Source organism: Xyrauchen texanus, chromosome 31 (genome assembly GCF_025860055.1).
Source record: "Xyrauchen texanus isolate HMW12.3.18 chromosome 31, RBS_HiC_50CHRs, whole genome shotgun sequence".
Lineage (NCBI taxonomy): Eukaryota > Metazoa > Chordata > Actinopteri > Cypriniformes > Catostomidae > Xyrauchen > Xyrauchen texanus.
In genome coordinates, this window is record NC_068306.1 from 29,453,376 (window position 1) to 29,479,720 (window position 26,345).

Sequence of the window (26,345 nt, forward strand, 5' to 3'; positions counted from 1 at the left end):
TGATTCTGATTCTGATGGAATGTGGAAAGATGGGTTGTGAGTGTATACGATGTGGAATAAACCATGAGGGATTCCGACTCTTGATCTTGATCAACTCTTGATCTTTAGTTACAAAGTCTTTTCTGAAGTGGGATCAGTCTTTGGCTACACAAAGAGCAGGCACACATAACATGCTAAAGAATGAAGGGGGGCACCACTGAATAGGCCAACCCTGGGGCGTCACTAGACCCCTTTTATTGGGGCATGTGCCCCAGGATAAATCTGCTGTGCCCTAGTAAAAACTCAAGTTTGAGTTTTAATAATTAAATGTATTTGTCAGTGCATTCATTTAGATTGATAATCCCTGAAAAAGCAATGGATCTATCTAAATGCAACGCAGTAACCCACCGAATCAACGATTGTAAAAGTAATGCAGTTTAACAGAAAACACAAATCTGATGCATGCGCGTGGAAATCCATGTCTGTGTGGTGTGCGCCTTTGCTCTTGCTATAATCAAAGCCACTGCAGTGTGCACAGCCACACACACACAAGTCCAGGGGCCGGTTGAAACCAGCTATACGTACGTAACAACTTGGCGTAAATGGGCGTTAAGTCACATCTTATGCACTTCTAAATATTTGAGCGTTGCACCATTGAACTTAGAACGTAACCCTTCGTATAAACTAAATATTTACAGAAGTCTTCGACCAGGAGTAATGTTTGGAATAAAAAAGCAGACTCATTTAATGACATCAATGTGCTCATGTTTTGCGTGATAGTCATCAATCATTTCAACATATATTATGATGTTGGCATTTACACTCGTTTACATTTACAAGAGAGAAAAAAAACATACTTTTAAGCATCTCTTCAGCATGAAATCTTTCAAACGGTGCAGTTTTCAGGGTGTCTAGTGTCAATATATAAGATATTAAACAAAAAAAACAAAAATCGAATTTGTACTATTTATTAAATCTTTGTTTATGTCGACGCGTAAATCAGAATTGAGGTAGGCTATGAAAAGATGATGAAACTAAAGTAAGTTTCTAAATAATACCGATTATCTTATTTTGACTCAAACATTATTGGCTCCTGTAGATGGACATCAGAAAATTCTTTGGACGAAGCAGGGGCAGGGAAGCAGAAAGGAGAGTTGAGATTGAGGGAGGTAAGACTTGATAAACAAACTACATCCTCAGCCCAGAATCAGGTTTCAGACATCAGATGAAAAAGCATAATGTCTCAGGAAAACCTCTGTCAAGTCTATGGAATTGCAGAGAAAATAAACATATTTTTGTGTTCTGTAGTACTGTCTTTGATTGTGTATGATAATAATGAATCAATCTTTTGGGTATGAAATTATTTATTTAATTCTCTAGCGCTAGTTTAGGACACTATATAAACTGTTGACAGTAACTATGGCTGCTGTGTGCTAATTACCTAGCGAAGAAAAAGGACTATAGTTTGGCTTGTTTTGAGTTGTTGTTGCAAGTAAACTTAATGAGTTTCAAACATCAGTTTAAATTTAAACCAATAATGTTAGCTAGCTAGTTATTAATTTATAGAAACAACACTTCTGCATTCAGTTAATTTTGCAAGCAAGCAACCAAACTCAGCCAGTTTAGCTACCAACGCTACCTAGCAACCAACTCTCTGGTAATTCTGAGACCTTTTTGTCTAAAGCCGTTTCATCTGAGGCCGTTTTGCCTGACATTGGATAATGCAATTCCATGTTTTCTGACTTACTTGACAGGTTTTCCTGATGTATAAATATGTAATATAGAAGAATGCAAATGTACAAGAAAGTTTTCATAAAGATTAATATCTCTACATGTTTGCCTTTCGTAGTACTTCTTGCAGTGTAGGAATGTTGGGTTAACCCTCTGGGGTCTGAGGGTATTTTGGGCCCTGGAGAAGTTTTGACATGCCTTGACATTTGTGCTTTTTTCAGTTGATTAAAAACATATTAATACTAATGTCTGATAACACTGTATTCAGCACAAACTGGGCTACAATAATATGTGAGCAACATGTATGTACAGGTTTGTATTTTTGAGAAAATAACGTTTATGCATGGTTTTTGAAAAAACACAAATTTTAAGTCACTGAAATAAGGCCATATAACCCATAAACGTTTGTCCACAAGACTTTTGAGAACTGGATCTTGTAGCCTAGATTTTGATGATGTGAAAACCAGCCTTATCACTCATTCATACAAAACAATATAGTAATTTAACTTTTGTTAGACAATTTTAGTGTTGAAAGGTAATATGCGAGGAGGCATATTACCTTTTTGGGCCTATCAATGAGGGATAGAGAATGAATGTGTGGAGACTTAATGATATAATCAAGTTTTAAGTTAAAAGAAGTAATCTGACTATATATTTTCTTTACATAAAGACTTTACTTAATTTTAGACCTACACTACCATTAAAAGAAGTCTCTTCTGCTCACCAAGACTGGATTTATTTGATCCAAAATACAGAAACAACATTGATATTCTGATCTCTTTTTACAATTTAAAAGAACAGTTTTGTATTTAAATATATTGTAAAATGCAATTTGTTATCAAAGCAGAATTTTCAGCATCATTACTGCAGTCTTCAGTGTCACATGATCCTTCAGAAATCATTATAATATGATGATTCTCTAATATGGACATACAGTATTTAAAGTGCATTTTACTCATTTAACCTAAACACATATTCGCAAGCACAAGCTTTGTTGATGATAATGAGGCAGCATAAACGCTATTTAAAATATAATCTAAACATTCATATAATTTTATATCATATTACATATCATATTTACACTCACCTAAATGATTATTAGGAACACCATACTAATACTGTGTTTGACCCCCTTTCGCCTTCAGAACTGCCTTAATTCTACGTGGCACTGATTCAACAAGGTGCTGAAAGCATTCTTTAGAAATGTTGGCCCATATTGATAGGATAGCATCTTGCAGTTGATGGAGATTTGTGGGATGCACATCCAGGGCACGAAGCTCCCGTTCCACCACATCCCAAAGATGCTCTATTGGGTTGAGATCTGGTGACTGTGGGGGCCATTTTAGTACAGTGAATTCATTGTCATGTTCAAGAAACCAATCTGAAATGATTCGAGCTTTGTGACATGGTGCATTATCCTGCTGGAAGTAGCCATCAGAGGATTGGTACATGGTGGCCATAAAGGGATGGACATGGTCAGAAACAATGCTCAGGTAGGCCGTGGCATTTAAACGATGCCCAATTGGCACTAAGGGGTCTAAAGTGTGCCAAGAAAACATCCCCCACACCATTACACCACCACCACCAGCTTGCAGTGGTAACAAGGCATGATGGATCCATGTTCTCATTCTGTTTACGCCAAATTCTGACTCTACCATCTGAATGTCTCAACAGAAATCGAGACTCATCAGACCAGGCAACATTTTTCCAGTCTTCAACTGTCCAATTTTGGTGAGCTCTTGCAAATTGTAGCCTCTTTTTCCTATTTGTAGTGGAGATGAGTGGTACCCGGTGGGGTCTTCTGCTGTTGTCGCCCATCCGCCTCAAGGTTGTGCGTGTTGAGGCTTCACAAATGCTTTGCTGCATACCTCGGTTGTAACGAGTCATTATTTCAGGCAAAGTTGCTCTTCTATCAGCTTGAATCAGTCGGCCCATTCTCCTCTGACCTCTAGCATCAACAAGGCATTTTCGCCCACAGGACTGCAGCATACTGGATGTTTTTCCCTTTTCACACCATTCTTTGTAAACCCTAGAAATGGTTGTGCGTGAAAATCCCAGTAACTGAGCAGATTGTGAAATACTCAGACCGGCCCGTTTGGCACCAACAACCATGCCACGCTCAAAATTGCTTAAATCACCTTTCTTTCCCATTCTGACATTCAGTTTGGAGTTCAGGAGATTGTCTTGACCAGGACCACACCCCTAAATGCATTGAAGCAACTGCCATGTGATTGGTTGATTAGATAATTGCAGTAATAATAAATTGAACAGGTGTTCCTAATAATCCTTTAGGTGAGTGTATATTACACAGAATACAATTTAAATACCTGCTTCAAACGTTCATCGGAGTCCCGCTCTTCTTCTGAGGAAAATGTTAACTCTTCCATAATATCCTGGAGCTTTCTCGTCTGTGTATCGTTACAAACATGCAGAAAAGTTGAGTTGTGTTGTGTTTACATCAGACCTCACAGTCAGGGGGCGTGTACATTTGCATTGATCGTCTCAGCACATTAGCATATGAATGGCGCGCTCTTCTGGTGGGTGGGATCACGTTACAGATAATTAGATAGCCTAGTAAAAACTGTACATTGCTTTGTTTCATACAGATTACATTGCAGGAGAATATTTGTTTAAAATTTGAATTGTTTTATTTAAAAGTAGACATTTTAAGCTTTCTTTAGACATATGTTTTATGTTTGAGGGTTAAGCAAGGGAAGTTTATATAGGGAATTATGTTGCACACTTCTTGCACGCAGCAGGCTTTCAAGAAAAAAAAAAGTGATATGAGTTATGCGGGGCCTGTGCCCCAGTAGAGCTTTATGTCTACCAATGCCCCTGGGCCAACCCAAAATAGACAAAACCAATACTGATTGATCAATAAGTAAGGGTTACAAACATTAAGGGATAATGTACAGTTAGCCGTTGTTATCACAAAGTTGTATCAGCCTGAAGGGGTTTATTGTGCAATAACAACTGGCTGGCTGTATATTATCCTGCTTTTTACACAGCTACTAACCAAATAAATAAATAAATACATGAACATAAAATATTGATTTGCGCTGAAATTAGGTAATTATGTGAGGAGTAAATTGCTGAACAGCTGAAATCCACCTCCGGTTTGTGTCAGAGTTCTGTAGGTGTTTATTTTGTAATTAATGACTGTCTGACTGCTGATTGTGCATCTTATTACAAGACTACTTAGCAAATAAATAAATAAATGCACATTAAAGATTGATTTGAGTTGAAATTATTTTATTAGCTTACTTGTTGAAATCGCACAGTGATCCAAGAAGCAGGAATGTTGGCTCGCAATTCCCAGGTGACCGCTAGATGGTACCATTGACCAATCAGAATCGAGTATTCTAGAAAGCTGTGAAAAAATAATCAATATTAATTATAATTTTAAACAATATTTAGTCTTTAGAACATATCTTTGGTTTTGTGTTGATAATATCGGGCCCTACAGATGACGCTGACAGTGCTTAAATGTTGGGAAACACTAGAGTTGTCGAAAATGTCCATCGATTACAAAGGAAAAACACTGAAATGAAGTTCAATGTAATGTGTTAATAACCCAATGTGCATGTTTTCCTAAATGCACAAAAAATTATAATAAGTGCATCGGCAAGACATATGTGAAAGAACACAGTAAAAAGCTGATTAGATTCAAAAAAATCTAACAACATGGTTTATGAAGAAAACATGCAAAATTAGAAAAAATTGTAAGAAAAAAAAACATTTGAGATGGGTTTTTTTTTTTAGATTTAAAGGGTAATATTTAAGGGTAAGAACAGAAAAAAAATATTTAAATGAAAATATCTATTTTTCTTTCAAAACTGGATAATAGTTTTGTTGTTGTTGTGTTAATGATAAACCTTACTTTATTTTATAGATTTATAGACAACATATATAGATTTCTCTGAAAACAACACTTAAAACGTCTCGGGTTACATGTGTAACCCTTGTTCCCTGAAAAAAGCGGAACGAGATGCTGCGCTGCTAAGCGCTACGGGGAACAAATCTAGCTGTGAACCGAGTGAAATAGTGTGTGTAACACGTCAGTGAACATTGACTGGAATTTATAGCACCTGCGGCCAAGCTATAAATGGATACGTCACCAGGTGTCATCAGATACTTCTTTTTGAAGAGCAGTCCTGGGACGTCCCAGTGCGGCACAGCAGCGCAGCATCTCATTCCGCTTTTTTCAGGGAACAAGGGTTACACATGTAACTCGAGACGTTCCCTTTACAAAAAGCTTCACTTTGCTGCTGCGCTGCTAAGCGCTACGGGGAACGCAATACCCACGCCGCCCCACTTGGGGCTGTCCGGACCCCTACGGTTGTGCAGTGTACTCACAAAAACTTGAGAGGTCTCAGACATGAGCTTGAGATGTTGACTCAAGGGCATAAGAGCCCAGAGTAGCATAAACATCTAAACCATTCAATTTTGATGAATGTGTGCGGAGAGGACCAGCCTGCCGCATCACAAACTTGTCCAGACATGAGTTTGAGATGTCGACTCAAGGGCATAAGAGCCCGGAGTGGCAGAACATCCAAACTATAAAAATCTAATGAATGTGTGCAGAGAGGACAACCTGCCGCATCACAAACTTGTTGCAGACGGAGACCTCTAGCCAATGTTTTAGAGGAGGAGAGCCCTCTGGTAGAGTGTGCCCTAAAACCTACTGGCGAAGCTTGAGCGCGCCTCGTAGGCCCGGGCAATAATGAGGATGCCTCTTTGAGGGCACCCCGCCCACCAAGCCGTGGCAAACTGCAGTGGCCACATAGAACCTGGCAGTGGCGAGGCAAGTGCCCGCTGACAGTTCTTTCTACAGAAAATCCAGAACTGAAGCAAAGTTAGCAGTTAGCTGGTTCTGTAATAAGAACTTTAGTAGATGGAAACGCATGCAGGTGCATTTGTGCTATGAATGCGTTACTACGATCAGCCCCTCCATGGGGTTGCTGGGCGACTCGGGGAGAAGTAGAGGAGACATTGCGCTATCAACAGAGGCGAAGAGGTCCTCTTCTGCCCTGTAAAATCTACCCAGATCAGTTCCAAGTGGAGGGAGCCCTAGCACTTTAAATGGTTTCGATAACCTCAAGAGAAAACCCTGTGAACCTCATTCGGTACCTTTAAGGGCCAGACATGAAAGGTTTCACAATTCGGGCCAAGGATGAGAAGGTCCTCCCTGTTCGGAATCGCCCAAGGCGAGCCGTCGAGGAGAGGAATTAACTCTGAGAAACATATCCTGTTCGGCCAGCGCAGCGCCATTAATAGGAGGCAAGACCCTTGCTGGTGAACATTACCAAGACTCCCGGGAGCAGAGAAACCGGGGAAAGAAACGCATACAGACGCATTCTGGGTCATGTATGTGTCTTAACGTCCAGACCCAAGGGGGCTGGGTGATTTCAGGGGGAAGTAGAGGAGACATTGTGCTATTCATAGAGGCAAAGAGGTCCTCTTCTGCCCTAAGATCTCATCCAAACTTGTTCCAAGTGGAAAAAGCCCGGCATTTAAAAAGGTCTCGATAACCTCAGGAGAGAGCCCTATGTCCCTCAGTTGGTACCCTTAGGGGCCAAACATGAAAGATTCCACAATTCGGGGCAGGGATGAAATATTGCCCTGTGCCTGAGATAGAAGATCCTTCCTGTTCGGAATCGCCCAAGGCAAGCCGTCGAGGGAAGAGATTAGCTCCGAGAACCAAGCCCTGTTCGGCCAGCGCAGTGCTATAAGTAAGAGGCAAAAACCCTTGCTGGCGAACTCTGGGCAACTACTACCTTAGGGTGGAGTTCTTAACTCCCCCGTTGGTATTTTCTGTCTGGACCGTAAATCTGCTCCCATATATGGGCATCCAGGGATATAACTGACCTGAGTGACAGGAGCTTGCCCTGGGCCCTAAGGAGAACCCAACGTGTCAGAAATACAGCTGACAAGAACGTGGGTCTCCTTGATGATTTATGTAAGAGGCTACCGCTGTATTGTCCGCCCGCACCAAGACATGGCAGCCTCAGGAGGAGGTATTTCAGGGCCAGAAATACAGCCATCAACCTGAGACAGTGACTGTGACAACCGAGCTGACGACCCTCCTATCCCCTTAAGCTGGACGACCACTTAAGGCCGCTACCCCGCCCATCAGGGAGGCGTCTGTCGTTCCACTGGCTTTTGGCCACAACAAAAATGGTCTCATGAGCAGAAGGTCCAGAGGGATCACCGTGGACGCATTCGCCCTGAGACCTGGAAATCGTTGATACTGATAACAGTGCAAACTTGACCTAGCCTGACTTTGCTCAGGGTGATCTGAATGGACTCAATACTAGCGGGAGACAGTTGTGCCCGCATTGTGATTGAACTCCATACGATGCCCCGATAGACAGTGTTCTGAGTGGGAGAGAGGACACTTTTCTTGGCGTTGAGCCTCAACCCCAGAAAAACAGATGAGCTAAGACGATGTCCCTGTGCTGAACTGCCAGTTCCTGGAACTGCACTACGATCAGCCAGTCGTCTACATAATTCAGAATGCAGATGCCCCGGAGTCGCAAGGAGCCAGCGCTACATCATGCATTGTGAATGTGCGGGTAAAAAGGGCTAGGCTGAGTGAAAGAACCTGACCCTGGAAGACTTCGCCCCCGGAAGTGAACCTCAGGAACTTTCCATGTTGTGGCAGAACTTCTAAATGAAGTATAGAAGTGCGTCATAAGATCGATGGTGACCAGCCAAACGAGTTGTAGGGCTTGAGACATGACCGTCTTGACAGGCATCATCTTGGACTTGAACACCCACAGGTAGTTCAAGCTTTAAGATCTAAGCCAGACACCACCCCTCACCCTCCATGGGAAACGGGAAGTATTTAGTGTAATAACCTCTCTGGAAGGGGAACACATACCATGGCCCCTTTAACCAGGAGATTGAGTTTTTCGTTTTTACAAAAAAAAGAAATCCGGTTTACGGTAGTGAGAACACGCCGTTGAAACACGGAAAAGCGGCGAGTGAATTAAATCCTGATGCCCTTATAAGACCCACAGAAAAGAATATATCCGGCAGAAGTTTCCACGCTGCCAGGATCTCTGAGATGGATATTATATTTTAACACTTCCTGTTGAGGGGTTGTCGGATGTTTTGCGTCCTGAATAAAATGCAGGAACAGCGAAAATCATGCGAGATCATGTGAAGGACCAGCTGGGTTTGGGGAGAGAGCGAGAGAAAGGGATCAACCCGTCTCTTGCCCCTCAGCCAAATCCATGCAAGAGCCCCACGAACGATCTTTCTTTTTTCTTTTTCGTGAGTGCTGACTCCCGGAAGCAAGCGAGGCAAGCACGAAGCACTCTGCCTGTTAAAGCAAATCACAGTGCTCGCACCCTCCCTGCTGCAACGCGAGAGCAGCGTGCTCTTACCCCCAAACAAACAGAGCAAAAACTGATGTGTGTGCTCTTCAGCTATAGAGCAAGAAGAGGGGAACACGCACCGTTTGCGGCTTTCAGTCATTCTCTCTTTTTTTCTTTCTTTTTTTTTTATATATATATATATATATATATATATATATATATATATATATATATATATATATATAAAATATTTTCTAAACAGAAGAGAAAAGAGAACAACGTTCACTGCACACTGCCTAACTGATTCTAACTCCTAACAGAGGAAAGAAAGTTTTGACAGGGTTTGTGAAACACACAGAAACAGAATCGCTCTGAAAAAAGAGTTTCTGACGACACCTGGTGACGTATCCATTTATAGCTTGGCCGCAGGTGCTATAAATTCCAGTCAATGTTCATTGACGTGTTACACACACTATTTCAGCTCGGTTCACAGCTAGAGTTGTTCCCCGTAGCGCTTAGCAGCGCAGCATCAAAGTGAAGCTTTTTGTAAAGGGAACAATAGTTCACCCAAATATGAAAATGCTGTCATCCTTTACTCATCCTCATGCATCCCTGATCTGTACATTCGTTCTTCTGCTGAACACAAATTCAGATTTTAGAAGAATATTTCAGCTCTGTAGGTCCTCACAATGCAAGTGAATTGTGACTCAGAGGGTCCTAAATGCACATAAAGGCAGCTTTAAAATAATCCATATGACTCCAGTGGATACATAAATATCTTTGAAGTGATGTGCTAGGTCTGGGTGAAGAGCAGATCAATATTTAAGTATTTTGTTTTACAGTAAATCAGCTCTTTCTGGTGTGGAAGTGACTTTCGCTTACTCATTCAGCCACCTACTGTTTGAGGATGGTCAAATGTGGAGATTTATTGTATAAAAAAAGCACTTAAATAATTATCTGTTTCTCACCCAGACCTATCATATATATATATATATATATACACGTGTGTTTGTGTGTGTATTTCTTCCTGTCCATTAACCTACATTTCTCTATCTTTCTTTCTGTCCACCTTTGTTCACAGGATGGTATGGGTCACCTACGTATCACGGAGAGAGGCTTGAAACTGGAGGGTGATTCAGAATTCCTTCAGCCACTGTATGCCAAAGAAATCCAGTCCAGACCAGTAAGTGCACGACAGGGACTGTCAGCGTGGTGTCCGTGTGATAGCACAGAGGATATACATTCTCTCTCCCTCTGTATCAGTGTCCAGGTGTAATATTATCACTGTGCCTGTAGTGGATGGATGGCTTGTAATGTGTAAGGTGCTGGCGTTATCTCTTCTGTCGAGCATGAGCGAGAGTGGAGAGAGTGAAAGACAGAGACAAAGAGAGGAGATGAGTAGAATAGCAATGGCCTGCTGGGATTGGAGATGAGAGGAAGCTCCCATCCAATGCAGTGGGAATAAAAGACACCGCAAGAATTAAACACAAAGATAGCGACTGCAAATTTTGAACTGCCTCTGGGCCTTGATCGAATAATAGGGGGTACTGTGGTTCTAGACACACCGTAAATGTTGGGGACTCTCCATAAGAACAAAAACATACAACTCGGGAGACCCCATTCTGTTGAATTTAAATAAATGCTGATTTGGGCATTTTTTTTCTCTGGTATAATTCTTTCTTGTTTCCCAGCTTAATATGCAGTCAACCATAAGTAAGCTTTTTATAGGTTAATTTTACCTAAAAGTGTAACATTCGAACAGAGGTGGGTAGAGTAGCCAAAAACTGAACTCAAGTAAAAGTACAATGACTTCAAAAATATAATTCCTCAAGTAGAAGTAAAAGTACTTGATTAAGAGTAAGTATCCAATTAAAAGAGTACTCAAGTAGTGAGTTACTCTTTACATTCGCAAATGACATAATACATTTACATTTATGCATTTGGCAGATGCTTTTATCCAAAGCGACTTACAGTGCACTTATTACAGGGACAATCCCCCTGGAGCAACCTGGAGTTAAGTGTCTTGCTCAAGGACACAATGGTGGTGGCTGTGGGGATCGAAACAACGACCTTCTGATTAACAGTTGTGTGCATTAGCCCACTACACCACCTCTCCTGTGTATAATAGACATTTAATCCACTATATTCTATTTAATTCACCATCATGTTGTTCCAAACCCGTATGTCTTTCTTTCTTCCATGCAACACAAGAGGATATTAGACAGAAAGTTTGTGAGTCACTATTTACTTTCAGTGAATGATATTTATTTATATATATATATATATATATATATATATATATATATATATATATATATATATATATATATATATATATATACACAACAGTTAGTTCTCGTCCTCAAATCTGATTGGACGAAAGACGTTCCATGAGCACTGATGGTCTGACAGGATCAGCACTCAGACGCTTCACTGTGTGTATCACTCCGCTTGTGTTCATGCCATTCTAAACTATGGCGTAAGAGCAGTGCATATCTGTTAGGAGTTAGTCTTTATTTTTGAAATTACATATGTTAGATAGCAGGTGGTGGCAAAAGATCATTTTTGTGTGTAATATGAGCCAGTTGGTGACGTAAAGTGAATCTGTTAGTCATTGTTTACATAGAACAGCACTCTGTGATCGCTTGTGTTACCACTACATTACTTAAGCTAGGATATTGTTTTAAACAGCTTTAAATGAACAATTTCAGGATTAAGGCTCATTGCAGCTGAGAGACACAAAGTACTGTTTGATTACAGAACTTGAGGTGCTTACTAAGTTTCCACATTGGATACACACTGTTTAAAAATGGCGGAGGACATCGCTGATTCTAGGAATAGCAGGCACAGCTGATGATTCAGGATTTTGCTCTGTCACCAAAAAAATATAGCCTAATTAGCTTGTAATAATTAAATAATTAGCTTGAAATATCAATCTTATAAGGGGTAATATTAGCCTTTATGCATTAGGCTATACCGTAACACTAGCATAATAAAAACAAGGTAATAATAATAACAACAGAGGCTATTTCGTCATAACATTGAAGTAGGCTTTTATTGATACCCTCAGCCTAACATACCTGGAACAGTTATCGAATTGGAGGTGTCCATCCAGCTTTTTTTACAAACCGGCATTATCTCTGAATCACTCTCAGAGTCAGTGTCAGATGAACTGACAAGAGACCAAGAGACCTCACTATCTGAACCTGCTCCTCCATCAGACTCAGAATCGTCAAGGCTCTGAAGACAGGCTAAAGCCTCTGTGGCAGTCAATCTCATTCTTGCTGACATTTCAAGTTTTAGCTTGGCAATAGCATATAAAATCAACTAGAAAAAATAGTTGCTAGGCAACAGTAACGTGCATCTTCAACGTCAGGAAAAAGTGGCAAATGCTGAAATGCGTGCAGTCAAAATGACCGTAATGGCCATTTAAGTTACAAATACTCAGAACTCTTTTGTGTTTTGTAATTTTAATAAAATAACAATGTTAGAATAAAATATACAAACATTTAAGAAAAGTCATGGTCTTATGGTTATATGGGTTTTATTTCAACAAAGTTATTAGATTGCAAAATTTTAAAACGGTCAAAATGACTTCCTTGGTAGTTCTAGTGTTAAGGGCTCTTGAATTTATCAATAAGAAGAGAGGTTTGGAAATATTTCTAGTAATTATTACAGGGAAAACATGAAAATGTCCCACAATGACATTATATACTGTATAATACTGAAATATAATGCCTTCTTTTGCTATTTCAAAGCTTATAATGTCCTGTGTGGATTCTTATTTCAGTATAGTTACAGTTTTCAGTGTCATAAGTATTTAGAACGTTAGTTCTGTACAGCAGTACCACTCCTTCGAGTTTTCGCTATGAGTGAGTCACTCATTCCCTACATTTGTTTACTCACTCTTACCTACAACGCACTCTAATTTCAAGTGTACATTTCAAGTACACTCGATTATGGTTAATTTCCCACAATGCACCACGGGTAAGCCGCACGATCTAGGAGTTTACTGCTTCCTTCTATCCTGCAATGTTTTATTTCATGCTGAATGTAGTAAATTACTTTTTGAAAAATCATTACTGGATTAAAATAAAATAATAACATATAGAGAGACAAAACGTTTGGTTACGTATGTAACCTCCGTTCCCCGAGGGAGGGAACGACACGTTGTGTCGGAGAAGTGACACTAGAGGTCTCTCTTGTGCGCCGATATTCACCTCTGACCTATTGAAAAGGGCCAATGAGAGTTGGCAGTCAGTATTTGCATACCCCGCCCCGCATACGGGTATTTAAGCGGGGCAAATACGGAAGTTTAGTCAGGATTTTTCTGAGGAGCCGGAATGGTCCGGCCACAACAGTGGCTCGGTTCAGTAACATGGCGGAGGAAAGACACAACGTGTCGTTCCCTCCCTCGGGGAACGGAGGTTACATACATAACCAAACGTTCCCCTTCTGTCGCTCTCTCCACGTTGTGTCAGAGAAGCGACACTAGGGGACCCATTCCAATCTTGCCATGTCCTGAACCATGTACGTGAACCGCCGATACAGAGGCGGGCAGGGATTTCATCCAGTGCCGCGCATCGTCTGTACCTGGCTGCACGTACCCTTCCCCAATGCCCCATAAGAACATCGGAATCCTTCTAGTTGCCCTGGGAGGGGAACAAGGCGACGTTTGCCAACATGGGAACGGGCCAGCCTTGCTGGGCCTTTTTCTCTCTATGTTTCTCGCATAGAGCAATCACGGCCGGGGCCCTTACACGCATATAGGGAAGGGGGTCTTACCCAGATCCTGCGGAGACCACACCTGCCCTTTTTCTTGGGGAGGAAAAGTGGTAGACACGTCACACGGCTGTCTTAGGGCTTGTGTGGAAAGTATGGTGCGGTGGTAGATCCAGCCTCGAAAGGGGGGAGTTGCTACAGCATGGCGACCGGGGCAGCTGTAACTGCCTAAGGGAGACACAGGGGTCCGCTCGTAAGGGGACAGAACCGTGGAATTACACACAGGGGGAGTCCGAGCAGGAGGCCTTACCTGTGGAGCACCTATACCAGTACAGGGTAGCCATCAGGTACCCGCAGTGGCTTGAGTCGGCGAGTTCCTCCGCTGAACCGCGGACCCGGAGGGCTGGGGAGGAATCGACCAGGGTCCAGACTCGGAGTGGGGCGCCCTGGGAAGAAGGCGCACTACTTTACCTTGACGTCAGGAAAAGGGCGCTGGGCGCAAGCGATCCACCCGGCCGGCCGGTAAATGCGCAGGGCGCGCCCTGGACATAGCAACGAAAGGGCTTGGTCTGCCTCCTCCCGGGGCAGCGCTTGCAGGTTCACTACCTGATCTCGGAAGGGTGTGGTAGGAACCTTGGGCACATAGCCCGGTCGCGGTCTTAGGATCACAGACGTATCTGCCGGACCGAACTCCAGGCAAGTGTCGCTGACAGAACGCTTGCAGGTCCCCGACCCTCTTGATAGAGGCGAGCGCGATCAGCAGGGCCGTCTTAAGAGAGAGGGCCCTGAGTCCAATTGATTCAAGCGGCTCGAAGGGAGGTCTCTGGAGTCCTGCCAAGACTACCGAGAGATCCCAGGAGGGAACTAGGCCTGGCCGGGAGGGATTCAACCTCCGGGCACCTCTCAGGAACCTGAGGATCAGGTCGTGCTTACCCAGAGATTTGCCGTCTACAGGATCGTGGTGGGCGGCAATAGCGGCAACATACACCTTGAGGGTGGACGGGGACAGCCTCCTGTCCAGCCTCTCCTGTAGGAACAGAAGCACTGACCTAATCGCGCATCTCTGCAGGTCTTCATCTCGGGAAGAGCACCAATCTGCGAACAAGTGGCACTTTAGGGCGTAAAGGTGCTTGGTAGAGGGGGCTCTGGCTTGGTTAATTGTATTCACAACGGTCGCCGGTAAGCCGGCTAGCTCTTCCGTGTCCCGTCCAGGGACCAGACGTGGAGGTTCCAGAGGTCTGGGCGTGGGTGCCAGAGCGTGCCCCGTCCCTGAGAGAGGAGGTCCTTTCTCAGAGGAATTCGCCAGGGAGGAGCTGTCGCGAGGAGCCTCAGTTCCGAGAACCAAGTCCGAGTGGGCCAGTAGGGGGCCACCAACGTGACTTGCTCCTCGTCCTCCCTGACCTTGCACAGCACCGGTGCAAGAAGTCTCACTGGGGGAAATGCGTACTTGCGCAGCCCCGAGGGCCAGCTGTGTGCCAGTGCGTCTGTCCCGAGGGGAGCCTCTGTTAGGGCGTACCAGAGCGGACAGTGGAAGGTTTCCTGGGCGGCAAACAGGTCTACCTGGGCCTTGCCAAACCGTTCCCAAATCAGCTGGACCGACTGGGGGTGAAGCCTCCACTCCCCGCCGGGCAGGCGTTGTCGTGACAGCGCGTCCGCTACGACGTTGAGCTTGCCAGGGATGTGAGTGGCACGCAACGACCTGAGTCGCTGCTGGCTCCATAGGAGGAGACTGCGAGTGAGTTGTGACATTTGGTGGGAGCGTACGCCGCCTTGGCGATTTATGTACGCCACCACCGTGGTGCTGTCCGATCTCACGAGGACATGTTTGTCCCGAACTAACGGGAGGAACTTCCTGAGAGCAAGAAGGATGGTCAGCAACTCCAGGCAGATGATGTGCCAACGCCGCGGGTCCCCTCTCCAACGGCCCGCTGCTGTGGGCCCACTGCACACGGCACCCCACCCGGACCAGGAGGTGTTGGTTGTGACCAGAACGCATCGGGACACCTGCTGCAGGGGCACTCCTGCCCGTAAAAAGCAGAGGTCTGTCCAGGGTCAGAGTGTTTTGAGGCAGGCGGGGGTGATCCTTACCCGATGTGTGCCGTGGTGCCATGCTTGTCTCGGGACTCGAGTCTGGAGCCAGTGCTGGAGTGGTCTCATATGCATCAACCCCAGTGGCGCGACCGCCGCGGAGGACGCCATATGCCCCAGGAGTCTCTGGAAAAGTTTTAGAGGGACCACTGTGCCTGGCTTGAATGAAGCGAGGCAGTCCAGCACCGACTGAGCACGCTCGCTCGTGAGATGTGCTGACATTGAGACTCTCCAGCCCGAGAAAAGAGATGCTCTAAACCGGAGTGAGCTTGCTCTTTTCCCAGTTGACCTGAAGCCCCAAGCGGCTGAGGTGCCGGAGCACCTGGTCTCTGTGTGTGCATAGTAACTCTCGAGAGTGTGCTAGGATGAGCCAGTCATCGAGGTAGTTGAGTATGCAGATACCCACTTCCCTTAGCAGGGCAAGGGCTGCCTCTGCGACCTTCGTAAAGATGCGAGGGGACAGGGACAGGCTTAAGGGGAGGACATTGTACTGATATGCCCAGGCCGCCGAACGCGAACTGTAGGAAGGGTTGATGTTGAGGCAAGATAGAGACATGGAAGTACGCGTCCTACGCTGCGAACCAATCCTGATGTCGGACGCATGTTAGAACGTGTTTCTGCGTGAGCAGAACTGGAGATTATGCAAGGCCTGGTTGAGGTGGTGCCGTTTTCTGGACACAGGTGGATTGCAGCCACACCATCACGGGTAGTGAGTGTGGACGAGTGAGGAGGTCAGATGTGGGCAGTGAAAGGTGCCGTCCACGAACTCGTCAGCTCATCGTCCACCTCTGGGAAGAAAGGAACCGGGTCGCCCTCAATCCTGTGGGAAGGAGCGACTCGGGGGGGGGGGGCATCTGGAGTGGCCTTCCTATTTAGGAAGGAAAGCCGCGACTGCAATGTTGCTATGGTTAAGTTCTCGCATTGAGAACAAGAACCATCCACAAACGCCGCCTCAGTGTGATCGCGGCCCAGACACACGAGGCAGCGTCTATGACTGTCAGGAGCGGATTGATATCGACCACATCCGGGAACTACACAGAGGCGGAAGGGCATCTTTAAAAAGACGCCTGCTGTGTGTGCTCTTTTAGAGAAATGAAACTCTTTTAGTGAGAGAAAATACCTCTTTCAGAAGCGCTGTTGAAGCACCGAGGGGCAAAGCTGCACTAATGTGTAGATAAAGAGAAAGCCGCTGATTATCGCCATAGATCCAAATGCAAACGCTCTGCAGAGGTGATCTCAGCTCGCTTATCGCATAACCGCACGGCTCCGAAGAAAAAATCTGAATGGACAGAAAATTCCTCCTTTTATACCCGTACATCCAGTGGAGGGACATGCAAGTTCTGTCTGCCAATTTCTCATTGGCCTTATCTTAAGTTCTTCAAGAAAGACCCCTAATGTTGCTTCATTTGACACAAAGTCAAGTGAGCGACAAACAGGGAATTAATAATTCTGATTAAAAGTATGGCCAACATCATATGGAGCTAAAAAAAAAGATAAAAAGGTTTGAATATGGATTTTGTGAATTTTAATTTAATTATGTGGCATTTAACAAAACTGAATTTTCCATTGTGTATTTTATCATTTTAAATTAGAATCTCATACATTTGAACTGTAGACTAAGTGAATTGTTTTTGTGACATATTTTATAGATTTGTATTTTTAAACAGATTTTGTGTTCTGAGATTTTTTGATGTGAAATTAGCTGTAAATATTCAGATAATAAAATAAAGCTGAAGAAATTCAAATATTTTAAAATTCAATATAGAATTCAATAGTCTAAAATTCAAAATGCAAAAATTCAGATCTTAAAGAATTTAGGCCAGAGGTCAAGCGTCCGAGTTCCACTGGGAAAGTGGAGGGTTTCAGAGAAGTCAAGCAGAGCAATTTGCCCAATCACAGAGCTACAATGGCAATTCCAGCATTTGCAGTGAAAACATAACATTTTACATATATAAAATACCCATGACCAGTATATACCAAACCATTTCAAATAATTATCATAGACACCTGCAGTTAGAGTCCAGACATCATAAAATATTCAGTTTTTTGAACTTGTGATACAGACGTGACTAAAGTGAACAGGAGTAAAATCTTTGTGAATTGAAATGAATAATCCAGATATAATACAATCCACATAATATAGAAGGGTTGACACTCCTAAAAACACATATACATTATTTTTTATTAACTGTTGTTTTCACATAAATGAGGAAAACTTGTTGTTATGGATGTGACAGTTGTGAAAGTAGCACATACTTGAAAAGGGAATTAAAAACAATCACACTTGTTACTTTGATCTCTGAAACATCTGTATGATATAACCATTAAGGCTGCATGATGGATTTTAATAAGATTAAAATTGTAATATGGCCTTGCACAAATACAAAGCCACTATGGTCTGCATTTTTATATATATTGTCTGAATTTACCCTTTCAGAATGCGCTGCATGAGTGAGTGGCACCCTGACGGGAGTAAAAGCGGACCATGCAGATTAGAGTCTGAAACACAACAATATCATAAATGTGGCTCTTGTAATATAAAAATAGGTGCTGTTATGAAGTGTGGTCTTATTGTGCACATGCATGATGTGTACAAGTTATGATTAGTCCCTGAGCACAGTGGGAAATCTTTGTAGAGTTTGCACAGCACCTCATCTGAGGGTTGACTTCATTTGTGAGTTAATCTCAAAACTCAAGATTTTGTCTTAATGGGATAGTTCACCTATAAATGTAATTACTGCTGTGATTTATTGCTTCATGTGAGTAAACGTGTTTCACAGAAGAATGTCATACAGGTTTGAAATGACATTGCTGAAACGGGTGAGAAAATTATGAGAGAATATACATTTTTGAGTGAAGTAAGCATTTTACATAAGTCACAAAAAATGTGCAGTATGATGTTTATTTTTTTTACTCTCTTTCATGTCAGGGGAGTCCATTGTTTCTGCAATCATCTAAGAACGTGTCTGTCAACATCCTCAATGAGAAGAAGCAATTAGTATCTCAACTTGTTGCAGGTAAGAACACAAACAATTTTTTTCTTCAACTATGAGCACTTTAAATCTTGGGTTGATTTGTATACATATATATATATATATATATATATATATATATATATATATATATAAACATTTTATATTTTTGCAATGTAAAGGACATGTTAAAACTGTTTTGGTTTTTAATGTCTTCATCATTTATATTTTCTACTTAGATACTACTAGTGTAGGTTTGTGTAGATTTATTGATATTTTATAGTACCCTTGTCCCATACCTGGATATTGGATCTTAAAATTTGAAAATCTGTCATGATAAAATAATAATTTGTTTTTAAAAACTGAAAATCTAAATGATCACAAACTAGTTTATCAAAAGATTGTGCACTAGGTCACAGGGACTACAAATGGTTCAAGGAAAAAAATGACAATTCTTTTTTTACAGAATGCAACTAAAACTAAATCCCTTTCAATTGTTTTTAGAGTGAAAACTTTTTTCTTCTTTTTTTATGCTGGTTACCAATAATTGGAATGTCATTCCAATAATTGTTTAATGAAACCTAAGACCAAATGGTTTATCACTGTACATTTTTCAGAATAACACCACTTCCTGTTGCAAGAAAAATAAGTCTTCTATCTTTTTAGTAGAACATATGCACACACTGTGGTTCCCTTTACAAAAAGCTTCACTATGATGCTGCGCTTTGCTAAGCGCTTTGGGAACAATCCTGCATTGTGTCCAGCTGTGAATATGTGTGTAAAACGTCAATGAACATTGACCGGAATTTATAGCCTCGGCTGGTTAGATCATTGGATGCACCTGTGGCCAGGCTATAAATAGACGCGTCACCAGCGTGTTGTCAGATCCATTTTCTTCAGAGCATACTGTATTGTGTGTCTCTCAAGCCTGTCAGAAACTTTCTTTCCTCTGCTAGGATTTAGAACTTAGGCATTGCGCAGTGAACCTTTTCTCCTTTCCCTCTTTCTATATATATATATATATATATATATATATATATATATATATATAAAGAAAATAAAAAGGTGGAAAAATGTTGGAGAAGCAAAGCAAACGATGCGTGTTTTCCTGTCAAAGTTCTATGACGCCTCAGTTTTGTTTTGTATGTTTGGGGGAAGAGCATGCTGCTCTCGCATTCCAAACTATTAGACAGATTTCTGTCTGGTGGCCAAAAAATATACTAAAAAATATAATAATAATAAAAAAAAGGGAACACTAAATTAGTCCCTTCCTTTCTTTGATGACCTCCATGGCGAGCTTTCTCGCTCATGGAGGAACCCATATTCTTCCCGTGTTCACGTACCCTCGACGTATTTATACTCGACTATCGTGGGTGCTGAGACACGGGGGTATTCAATGATGCCGCCGGTCGAAGAGACGCTTGCGGGCTGTCTCTCACTGGGTTCGGCATCACCACTCAAGAAACCCGCCCTCCCCACTAAGCAATGCAGGACTACCTCCATGCTAGTGGGGAGGGCTTATCAAGCGGCAGGTCAGGCCGTGTTGCAAGGCTGACCTACTGAATGACCTGAGTACGGGTGCAACGCTCGACGAAGAAGCCTTTTCTGAACTTCGTTGTGCCACAGATTTAACTCTCCATGCGACCAAGCAGACAGCCTGTCCAATGGTCGAGAGGCATTTATGGCTTAACCTTTCGGGCATCAAGGATAAGGACAGAGTTTTCCCACTCGATGCCCCGGTTTCGCCTTCTGGTCTCTTCGGAGACGCCATGAATACGGTTATCTCCAGATTCCAGGAGAAACCGGAGAAGACACGTCTACTGGAGTGGTGGTGGCGTAGTGGGCTAATGCACACAACTGTTAATCAGAAGGTCATCGGTTCGAGCCCCACAGCCACCACCATTGTGTCCTTGAGCAAGGCACTTAACTCCAGGTTGCTCCGGGGGGATTGTCCCTGTAATAAGTGCACTGTAAGATAAAAGCATCTGCCAAATGCATAAATGTAAATGTAAATGTACTGTGGAAAGAGCTGCAAAACCTCTTGGTCAAAGGGGCCATGAACGTGTTCCCCTTCCAGAGAAAGAGTCAGGCTATTACAGCAGATACTTCCTGGTCCCCAAGAAGGGGGAGGTTGCGTCCGATTTTTGATCTTTGAGGCTTCCCTGACGGGCTGGGTAGCGGTCTTAAGTGGTCGTCCAGCTCAAGGGGATGGGAGGGTCATCAGCTCGGTTATCACAGTAACTGTCTCGAGTTGATGGCTGTATTTCTGGCCCTGAAATATTTCCTCCAGAGGCTACCATGTCTTGGTGCGGGTGGGCAATACAGCTGTAGTCTCTTACATAAACCATCAAGGAGGTCCACGTTCACGTCAGCTAAATTTCTGGCATGCCGGATTCTCCTTGGGGCCCAGGGCAAGCCCCTGTCACTCAGGGCAGTTTATATCCCTGGATGCCTGTATGTGGGAGCAGATTTACTGTCCAGACAGAAAATACCGATGGGTGAGTGGAAACTCCACCCCTAGGTAGTGGAACAAATCTGGGTGAGATTTTACAGGGTAGAAAAGGACCTCTTCACCTCTATGAACAGCGCAATGTCTCCTCTACTTCTCCCTGAGTCACCCAGCCCCCCTGGGTCTGGACATGATGGCACATACATAGCCATTTCGGTTTGCCATGCCTTGATGGACGGGGTGCCCTTTGGGAGGCATCCTCTACTCGCTCGCTTCATTCGTGGAGCCATGGGACTGTGGCCTCCTGCTAGGAACAGGACCTCTTCATGGGAATTAGCAATAGTCCCTGAGGGTCTGGTTGAGACCCCCTTCGAACTTCTAGAGTCAGCGTCTGGCAGACTTTTGACTCTCAAGATGGTTTCTTATGGCGATTACCTCTCTAAAGATAATTGGGGACCTACAGGCTCTGTTTGTATTGCCAGCTTGTTTAGAGTTTGCCCCAGGAATGACCAAAGCAATTTTTCACCCTCATCCTGACTACCTGCATGAGGTGCCTTTCTCCACCTTAAACCCGGTCACTCTCGAAGCCTGCTGCTTCCGCCGTTTACAACGCTGGAGCAGGAAATACTTCACAGACTTTGTCCAGTCTGTGCCCTTCAGACTTATGTCCACCGCACTAGCCAGTGGCGTAAGTCAGGGCAACAATTCTTTGCCATGGGGCCGCAACAGGGGGGGGGGGGGGCAGCCGCCACCAAGCAGACTGCGTCGCATTGGGTGAGGGACGCTATTGCCCTGGCCTACAAGGCACGCGGTTAAGCTTCACCAGTAGGCATCAGGGCTAACTCTACCAGAGGGCTCATGGCCTCTAAAGCCTCGGCTAAAGGTCTCCCTCTGCAGCAGGTTGGTCCTCTCCGCACACATTCATCAGTTTTATGATTTGGATGTTCCTGCCACTCCAGGCTCTTATGTCCTTGAGTCGACATCTCAAGCTCATATCTGAGACCTCTCACGCTCTTGTGAGCACACTACACAAACTTAGGGTGTCCGGACAGCTACAGTGCGGCGGCATAGGTATTCTCGTTCCCAAAGTGCTTTCCAGTGCAGCATCAGAAGTGTAGCTTTTTGAAAAGGGAACGTCTCGGATTACTTAAGTGTAACCCTTGTTCCCTAAAAAAAGTGGAATAAGATGCTGCACTTCACTGCCGCACTGGGATGCCCCAGGACTGCTCTTCAGACAAAATACCTGATGACGCGCATGTGACACATCTATTTATAGTCCTGCCGCAGGTGCTTCCAATGATTACAATGATTCCGGTCAATGTTCATTGACGTGTTGCACACATATTCACAGCTGGTCACACCTAAAGCTGTTCCCAAAGTGCTTTCCAGCACAGCATCTCGTTCTGCTTTTTTCAGGGAACAAGGGTTACACTTAAGTAACCCGACACGATTTAGGCTCATGAGTACCGTTTCTGCTCAGAACAAACCGAAATGAAAAACATTTAGATTTTAGTCCCTAAATTATTGGTTACCAATAAAACAACTGTGTCAGTTGTCAGTAAAACATGATGTGCTAAGAAAACTTTAGGTAAATGTAATTTTAGAATATTTTTATTGTGATTATTTCCAATCAAGCTGTGAAAATATGATTGAATTTTGTTTATTTAGGATACATAAAATTCCAGCTATGAATTAAACCTTAGCAATTTGAAGGAATCTGCTATATAATTCCCAAAATTATTAAAATGTGATTTCCATCACCATCATTTACACCACAGAAAGCTGTCACACAGTATATATATATATATATATATATATATATATATATATATATATATATATATATATATGATGTTCTGATTAATTAATTAATTTTGATTAATTGATACATTTTCGTAACATAATATCAATAAGGTAGATGCTATTTGCACCCTGGTGCAAATAATGGTATATATTTTCACCCCAGTGTAAATAGAGGCAGATATAATTTGCACCTCACAGATATAATTTGCACCTCAACCCTTGTAAAAATAATGGTAGATACTAATCTTTAAATACTTACATACAGTATGTGCATCACTATAGTGTGTTTATTGTGTATATTTAGAGTTCCACAGAAACCCTACATTAACCTGTACCCCTTAACCGAACCTTAACCTTACCTTAGAAAAAATAACCTTGCTTTTACTACAGTAACCATGTATTCACGCAGGAGTGAGTGCGATCAACAGACACCTGCCTCCGGATCAAACCCTTCTCTGCACTACTCGATATTCACTGTGACCAAATCACTGTGATGCAATCAACATTTAGATATACAATATTTCTAACTATTAATGTAAGTAGTATTAAAGGAAATATTAAGACTAGAATCCAGAAATCAGATGGGAAAAGGGATGGCACAAAATATAGATTTAAACCACGATCACTTGGCCAACAGTACACATTCACACACCATCTTTACACACAAGCCATTGCAGCAACATCTATTGATTAGTTTGTTGTATATTTCTATGGTTCCATAAGAATATTGGGGTGCAAATATCATTGTATGTCAGATGCTATTTACACCGGGGTGCAAAAAGACACTCTGATAAAATAATTATAAATATATAATATAATAATGCAGACAATTCAAATACATTACACCATATGGCAACAGATAAGCTAAGCACTTAGACATTTAAAAAACTGTCTTACCCTAAAATTGGCATACTTCTCTCTGTTCTAATTCTCATTGTTGTTCTAGATTCTTGTGCATTAGATTTTGGAGCATCTCACTTTGGTTGTGTCACGTCTCACTCATTTTCAGCATCTCTAGTGATAAGCACTGTGTTTTTAGGATGATGTGTCAAGTAAAACGTAGTTTAAATCTTTAAAAATCATATCTCGAGATGAGATCCCTGCATTCTGTTGTGCTCAGTCCAGTTGTCTTTTACAGCTAATTTTAGTCTGTGTAATGCTATTCTGCTTGTTTGTTGGTATGACAAGGCATGTTGCTTGTACAGCTGGAGCACTGACTGCCCCCTACTGCATTAAGATTGTACATCAAGCTTGAATTGTTCCTACAGTAGGAACATGCCTTAACAATGCTGAAGTGTGTTATTTCTGCACTACTAGTGGCACCAAAAGGAATTACAAAAATAAAGTATGTTTTCAAACAGCCTTTGCCAACACCCCTCAGACTCATCATGCCCTTTTGCATTCTCTGATTCCCTATAAACAAGTAGGCCATACAAAATAAAGGTTGATAAACATTTAACGTCCTAATAAACAAGACCACTATAACATGAACACACCGAATGGAAAGCGTTGCAGAGGCATTGCTCATCCGATAACATCGCCGGATTGATTGGAAGCTGGTTTGTGGGGAATCTAGCGAAGAGGTAGGGTAGTTCTTGGTAACTAGTAAGTGTAACAATACATAACCTGAGTAACTTTTGAATTCATTTGAAGCTTGACAGTAATACAACTTGTGTGTCAATACCAGAAGCAACACGGCAAGAATAAAACCCCAAACATTCCCTCAAAGTCCTTCACCTTGTAAATGTTAACACTGTGTCGAATGAAGTGACACAAGGTTCTTCCTTGGGAGCCTTGCGTACCTCTGAACTTGAGAAAAGGCCAATGAGAAATTGGCAGACAGAATTTTTTATGTCCTGTCCCATTACATACGGGTATAAATGGAAGCGGGCATGTGTCTGTCAGTCAGATTTTTTTCTTCTGAGCCGAGCGGTTGTGCATCAACAAGCTGAGTCTCACTACTGTTCCACTCACCTCTGTTGGCAGAGCATGCTGTCAGATCTACGGCGCATTTACAGCGGTATTCTCTCTCTCCCCTGGGTGCTTCGACAGCTCTTCTGTCTAAAAGAGTGTTCTCCCTCCTAAAAGTGTTTTTTTTTTTCTAAAATAATTTATTTTCACTCACAAAAGAGCAATAAGCAGCAGGCGTTGAATGTCCTTTTTAGGATGCATCTGTTTATAGATGTCTTTCCACCTCTGTGTAGTTCCTGGATGCAGTCGATTTCTTTCCCCTTCTGATGGAAATAAGAGATGCCTCGCATGCCTGGGCTGCGATCACATGCAAGCAGCGTTTAATGAATGGTTCATGTTCTCAGTGCAGTTCGTGTTCTGTCAGGTCCGAGCCGGTAGAACTTGGTAATTCCCATTCCCATGCCATTCATATTCTCCAGGCTGTACAATTTACTACAAGTAGCCACGCCTGAAACTATAGGTTTAGATAGAAAGGAATGGGTGGAGCTGAGCAGGCCACTCAAATGATAAACATCAATGTTTTGATACTGCCTGGGAGGCTTAGTTTTTTATACATTTGGGGAAGATAAACCCACAAATGGCTTACTTATAGTTGTCAGTGAACAATAACGTTGTGGTTACTAACGTAACCTCCGTTCCCTGATGGAGGGAACAAGATGTTGTTTGGATGTAGTGACACTAGGGGTCGCTCATGGGAGCCCCAGCACCTCTGATTTTTGAGAAAAGGCCAATGTAAATTGGCGAGTGGAATTTGCATGCCACTCCCCTGGACATACTGGTATATGGAGCTGGAATGCAACCACTCATTCAGGTTTCGCACTGAGAAGCCGAGATAAAGTCCCGGCCATTTCAGCGGGTAGTTCAGTGTTTTGGCAGGATGGACACAATGTCTCAGGGAATGGAGGTTACGTTAGTAACCACGGCGTTCCCCTTCTGTCATTCACTTGATGTTGTGCCGATGTAGTGACACAAGGTGTCCCTGAGGAAAATGCCACAACTACTGAACTGCATTATGTGGATTGGAGATGTGAGATGGGTAGAGCTATGTGTGCCTCGTAGTCAGTGCACCAGGCCGTCATGTCTCTACCCGAATGGGGGAGGAGTTACTACAAACACGGTGAATGGGGACAGAGAGGCCTTTGCCCAAGAAAGATGCGGTTTACCAACAGGGAAACCCTTTTGTGGATAACCAATGCATGTGGAGCACCTACCACAGTTCATGACCTAATTGACACACATACTGGGCCGGTGGCGAGTTTCTCTGAAAATTCAATAACCACAGGGCTAAGGAGGAAGGACATTCAGGGT

General features: G+C 43.0%; 1 protein-coding gene across 6 annotated transcripts in view; it reads left to right on the forward strand.

The window, feature by feature from the left end:
- Window positions 1-26,345, forward strand: part of LOC127624630 (delta-sarcoglycan-like) — a 430,073-nt gene that overhangs the window by 276,824 nt on the left and 126,904 nt on the right. For all 6 annotated transcript variants that reach the window (XM_052099430.1, XM_052099433.1, XM_052099434.1 and 3 more), the window contains 2 exons: window positions 10,114-10,215; window positions 18,772-18,859. In XM_052099430.1, coding sequence (XP_051955390.1) covers window positions 10,114-10,215; window positions 18,772-18,859 — 190 coding nt within the window. The remainder of the gene's footprint in view (window positions 1-10,113; window positions 10,216-18,771; window positions 18,860-26,345) is intronic.